Genomic DNA, 5,743 nt, shown 5'->3' with positions numbered 1-5,743 from the left:
TTCATAAACATCAGTCGCTAGTAGAGTAGTGTATAGTAAGGTATATATATATATCAATATCGATATTACTTTGTGTTTTACCTTCCTCGTTAAAGAGACCCATCTTTCTCTACCTAGGCTGGTCTAGGTACCTATGCAGTTATTGTAACAAAATTGCAAAGCTCAAAGTCAAGGAGTCAGAGAGAGTATAAGAAAGAGATCCCCCTGGACTCGTTTTAAGCAGAAATCGGCAATATTCCTGCGAGAACGTCAGACCACCAGGACTATATTTGAAATATCTTCTTGTCTCGGAGGGTTTGCTCCGGAAGGAGAGGGTGGGGGTATATGGCCCGTCGCCCTTGCTATTTGACGATTGCAAGTTGCGAGAGTATGTGTATTATCATATGATTAAGTTGATGAGGGTTGGCATTAAGTAATGATTGATAAAGATGTTGAAGAACCTTGATGACCTCACATGCGTTATCTCTACCAGTACTGTATGTGAGATGATCCAAGTGGCTTGAAGAAATGAAGACCCCTCGAGGATCTTCAACCCCCCGCCGCCAAGTGCCACTTATCACGTGATCATACTCCATCGTCGGCTTCAATTCGGAAGAGAAGGATCGGTCGTGCATCATCCCATTATCCTTTTGGTCCAAGCAAAAATCCAAAATAGCCAGCCACGAGACGCAGTCTTCATAAGTAAGTAAGAAGGTGTGTTCATGAGAGAAATGTTACGGGATGTCCAAGGCAGCTGCTTGTGAAACAATGCCTTGCTAACAAATTGTAACCGCAGTTTCGAGGCAATGGCTCCAACATACAAGATTGCTGTGATACAGCTGCATCCTAAGGTAAGTACTTTTTCTTAAACTAGTCAGTTGCTGTTTTCTATCTAGGTTTCTTTGAAGCTTGAGGTATGGAGTTATCTCAATGGGACAACTGCAAGCCATGTGGCTAAACGATGTATGCCCTCTAATGAGAATGCTAATGGAGGTTGCCATAATCCGTACTCAAGAATTCATTAGCATATTTGTGTGTCTATTGCTATCGAGCTGCCAGTAACAGTCTCCTTGAAGTCAAGCCTAGATTTCGTCTGCACCGCCTTGAGCCTGAATCTCCGGAATAAGTTTTGCAAGAATAGGTGAAATGCCTCAAAAACAGCCGGAAGGTTGACTGATACATTGTCGTTACTATTCTCTTCAAATCCCACATCTAAAGCTAAGAGCTCGAGAACTTGAGAACTATCCTGACCTCGCGTCTACAGCCGCTAGCAGTGGAAGACAACCATAGCAAAGCCGTAGAGTTCATTAGAGAGGCTGCTTCCCAATCCTGCGATTTGGCGGTGCTCCCAGAGTACCATCTCACTAGTTGTAAGTGAGCTAAAGAGCAATACATCCAGTTTCTTGACCCCCGACGTCCTAAATATTGACTCTTTGACATCTTCATAAGAAACGATACCTACCCATGCTGACTTGGCTACCACCTACAGGGGTTCCCGATGACCCAAATTTCAGTAAGATAGCCTTCACCAAACAACCCCCATTGAAAAACAACTTGCCATATATACAGAAAGCTTAACCCATCTCTTACAAGCCTCCCCCCTTGAAGCATCACCCATCTAACATAACGCCAGTCCCCCTCTGCTCCCAATACCAAAAATACCTCAACGCGTACTGTTCCCTCGCCGCCGAGCTAAACATCAACATCGTCCCCGGCACAATTGTCGAGACCCACGACACCCTCCTAACAAACGTAGCCTACTTCATCTCCAACACCGGCGCCATCCTCGGCCAATACCAAAAGAAAAACCTCTGGCACCCCGAACGCCCGCACCTGACATCCTCAGCGCACGAGCCGCACGTCGCCTTCGACACCCCGCTGGGCAAAGTCGGAATGCTGATTTGCTGGGACCTGGCCTTCCCCGAAGCATTCCGCGAGCTGATTGCCGGTGGCGCCAAGATGATCATCATCCCCACGTTCTGGAGTCTCGCTGATTGCACGGAGAAGGGACTGGCGTATAATGCGCAGTCTGAAGCCCTGTTTTTGGAGAGTACATTGGTCGCGCGCTGTTTCGAGAATACTTGTATGGTGGTTTTCGCTAATGCGGGGGGAAAGAAGGGGGGAAAGAAGGGTAGTTGGGCGGGCTTGAGTCAGGTGGCGGTGCCGTTTAAGGGGGCGCTGGGGAAGATGGGGGATGAGGAGGGCATGAGTGTTGTGGAGGTTGATATGCAGATTTTGGGAGGATGCGGAGGCGGGGTATAAGGTTAGGGAGGATATGGGGAGGGAGGGTTGGCATTATGAGTATTCGTTGACGAGGGATGGAGGTGGCAAGAGTAGGTTGTGAGAGGCTAGTGGATTCCAAGTTTACTGTACTACAACTGGGTCTGAGCAAAGAAAGACAGTATCTAACCTTTTGTAGATAGATAGATAGCTTCTTCGCTCGTGCGATGCGAGCGCCAGGAGGAAATATATGGTACAACTTATGATGATTACTACTAAGCCCATAAAGTCAAAACCCCCCACCCCAACTTTTGCTTTAAAACCGTGCCCCAAATACCATCCCATTCCCCCCAAGCCACGCTTTAGATCACGAACCACAATAATCAGATCCCGTCCCACAATATCCCCACTGGCTACAACACAACCCAACCGCACACGCAGGTCCCGTCCCACAGCCCACAGCCGGAGTGCAGTACTCGGAACCACTACCACAATAGCCATATTCCGAGCTACAAAAACCCAGTAAGTCAATCAGTCAATCACTCGTTCATCTCATGCTTCATTCCCAAGAACCGAAGTGGAGATTTTGGAGATTTATCTTTCTTTTGGATAAATTCTTTCAACATTTATTCAACTTACCAACACAGTCCAATAGTACAATTCCCTCCCACGCCCCCAACACACGATCCCGCCTGGCAGTAATCTGGACCCGTGCCACAGTATCCGTATTGCGAACAGCAGAGGCCAGTGGCACACAGCCCGTCCACGCATGCGCCGAGCTGTCTGCGTGCTAGCTTGGGGATCCGGATATCGAGAACTGGGGATCCATGGCTGGCGAGGGGGATTGCGGGGGTGTTGGAGAATATGGAGGCTGTGGCTATGAGAGATAGGAGAGTGTGTGGGTGCATCGTGGTGGGTTGTTTGAGGAGGAGAAGCTTATGGGAGGCTGAAGGATTGGTTGGGATTCAGATGGGAGTTTTGGAGGTTTATAGCTTGACTTGGAAGCAGACTTTGGCAGTTCATCTTCATAAAGATGTCATGCGAGAGCAGAAGGTATATAGAATCATATGTTTTGTAAGAAAAGCAGCTCAGTGCTTATTCAGGGACTATGCTCTGACTTCAAAGTCAGATGGCCCCAAGAAACGGGATGCAAGTGCATGTGATGTGTGTGCATGTACCCCTTTCAAGCCGCGAAAACAGAAGTACATACCAGTACATGAAAAGTACAAAGAAGTATCTACCGATATACCCGCACCTATATTGCATGAGCTGATAAATTCCCGTGCAGCAGAAGACTAGCCTATACGGACGGTCCCGTGTATAGTTTGTAAATGCAATGGTACCTCCCAGCTCCGCAGGGTGAATTAAGTGGTGATCTATCTGGATAAGGGGAGTCCTTGATACGCCCCTTGGGATTGACTCCTGTTCAGGATGTTCCCCTCAAAGGGTCACGCGGAGGCTCTCACACGGGGGAAAATATAGAGAGTGGTCTTTGAGGACTAGGGCTTATCTGCTGTGCGACGAGGTGATAGAGAATAGAAAGATTATCCGTGGTTGATGAATGGGCTAGGCGCTTCCCCGCATTCTGAATAGATGAATTTCATTGTTATTTCGGGTCATGCCCCGGATTATAGTCCGATAGAGGGATAGACTCATGCGGTGATGGATGACGAGAAAGGTTGGAGGTGGAAAGGAAAGTTCTTATTCTCACAAGCAAAAGCCGGGGTTGCGAGGCGAGGTGATACGTAGTCACGTGCCGAACCCCTGAAACCAAACTCGGCGCTAAACCTCACCACCTCTTCTTGACTTCTTCATCTTGGGGACGGACAAGCTTTTCGCCAGGTCTTTCTTTTCCTTTCCATAATCTCTTCAGCACACTGGAATGCGTGTTCTATCTTTATACCAATTACCCATCATGATTGGCAACGTGCTCTGCGGCTCACGCTACAGAACAAGGGATTCGGGTCTGAGTCCTTGTGTCAGGTCGCCATCATTGAGACTCGCCAAGTTTCAAGCATTAGGATGGCTCCCCGGGATGTACCTATCCCCCAAATCATGGAGAGGAAGTACATGTCGGAATAAGGTAAAGCTGTTTCATTGCTTCTTCTCTTACTGTGACTAGTCCCTGGCAAGTTCCAGGCTGTGCGGTCTCGATCTCTCAAAGACGAGATGCTTGAACCTCTGAGTTTACACAACTTACACCGTTCCTTCTCAGGACAGCCAAGAACTGTGTATCTTCGTGTTTTTAAACTTCATCCTTTCGCTGGTCGTTTATTTTATTTTCTTCTGTACCTTTGATAGGGCTCTTAATTATTCTTTCGATTCTACATTCTTTTCTCATCTCGGTCGATTCGAGATTTGCTGCACTGGAGGCCATCGACGATTTATCTTACCTTTTCAATCACCACTTAATCACGCCTGTTGGCCTATTCCTTAAAAAAAAAAAAATCAGAATGCGTTCATCGACATTATTATGGCGATTACTTTGCGTGCCGGTTGCTGCTGCGATTACCGTTGATCCCACCTCAGTCGGTATGTACAAGAGCCATTGAAGGTGATTTCGAACTAATCAGAGCGACAGACTCGATAAAAAGCGCCGCGAAGACAGTTGCTCACGGGTTGATGTCATTCTACACTGGGAATAACACAGTAGGTTGAATCGGACGCCTTTCGCAATGCAAGCTAACACCTTGGAGGGAGACACACCCGGAACACTACCACCACCCTATTTCTGGTGGGAAGGAGGAGGCATGTTCATGACCATGGTAGACTACTGGCGCTACACCAACGACACGACTTACAACGATGTAGTAGAGCAAGCGCTGCAGTTCCAAGTAGGTCCCGACAACGACTACCTGCCTCCCAACCAAACCAAGAACGAAGGAAATGATGACCAAGGCTTCTGGGGCATGGCAGCTATGTTAGCCGCAGAGACGAACTTCCAGAACCCGCCCAAAGACAAACCACAATGGCTAGCACTAGCCCAAGCAGTCTTCAACGAGATGGCAGCGAGATGGGACACGACGAGTTGCGGAGGAGGATTGAGATGGCAGATCTTCACCTTTAACAATGGCTTCAATTACAAGAACAGCATTGCAAACGGTTGTTTCTTCAACCTAGGCGCGAGACTTGCACGGTATACGGGGAACCAGACATACGCCGACTGGGCGGAGAGGATCTGGGACTGGGAGCAAGGCGTTGGTCTAATAGACGCCAACTACAACATCTTCGATGGAGCCTCCGACACCGAAAACTGCACCGTGGTAGATAGACTTCAATGGTCCTACAACGCCGGCATCTACCTACACGGCGCGGCCAACATGTACAACTTCGTGCGTCCACCCCCCCTTCATCCCCTCTACCACCCCACTAACCTCCCTCCCCCACCCTAGACAAAAGCCAGTCCGATCTGGGAAGAACGCACAGAAGGAATCCTCAACGCCTCGAAAATCTTCTTCCCAGCCAACAACATAATGACCGAGCAAGCGTGCGAGCAATTCTCCACCTGCGACACCGACCAGCTATCCTTCAAAGCCTACTTCTC

General features: G+C 48.4%; 3 protein-coding genes across 3 annotated transcripts; 2 read left to right on the top strand and 1 right to left on the bottom strand.

Moving 5' to 3' along the window:
* Positions 1-785: 785 nt before the first annotated feature.
* SPCC965.09 (putative nitrilase) lies at positions 786-2,241 on the top strand (the record flags this gene model as incomplete). The annotated part of the gene is made up of 3 exons (XM_031153729.1): positions 786-830; positions 1,244-1,349; positions 1,613-2,241. 3 exons carry the CDS (start codon positions 786-788, stop codon positions 2,239-2,241), a joined length of 780 nt encoding a protein of 259 aa, XP_031001259.1.
* Positions 2,242-2,566: 325 nt separating this feature from the next.
* Positions 2,567-3,107, bottom strand: LHYA1_G008811 (Lectin; the record flags this gene model as incomplete). Its single annotated transcript, XM_031153728.1, has 2 exons — positions 2,567-2,708; positions 2,839-3,107. The coding sequence occupies 2 exons, from the start codon at positions 3,105-3,107 to the stop codon at positions 2,567-2,569; spliced, it is 411 nt and encodes a 136-aa protein (XP_031001260.1).
* A 1,545-nt stretch (positions 3,108-4,652) lies between these two features.
* On the top strand, positions 4,653-5,741 carry DCW1_2 (Mannan endo-1,6-alpha-mannosidase; the record flags this gene model as incomplete). Its single annotated transcript, XM_031153727.1, has 4 exons — positions 4,653-4,731; positions 4,781-4,848; positions 4,896-5,531; positions 5,592-5,741. Coding segments are annotated over 4 exons (933 nt in total), but the record flags the coding sequence as incomplete, so codon positions are not given.
* Between the last annotated feature and the right edge of the window lie 2 nt (positions 5,742-5,743).

Source organism: Lachnellula hyalina, assembly GCF_007821495.1.
Source record: "Lachnellula hyalina strain CBS 185.66 chromosome Unknown contig00265, whole genome shotgun sequence".
NCBI lineage: Eukaryota > Fungi > Ascomycota > Leotiomycetes > Helotiales > Lachnaceae > Lachnellula > Lachnellula hyalina.
This window is presented reverse-complemented; position numbering and strand designations above follow the sequence as displayed.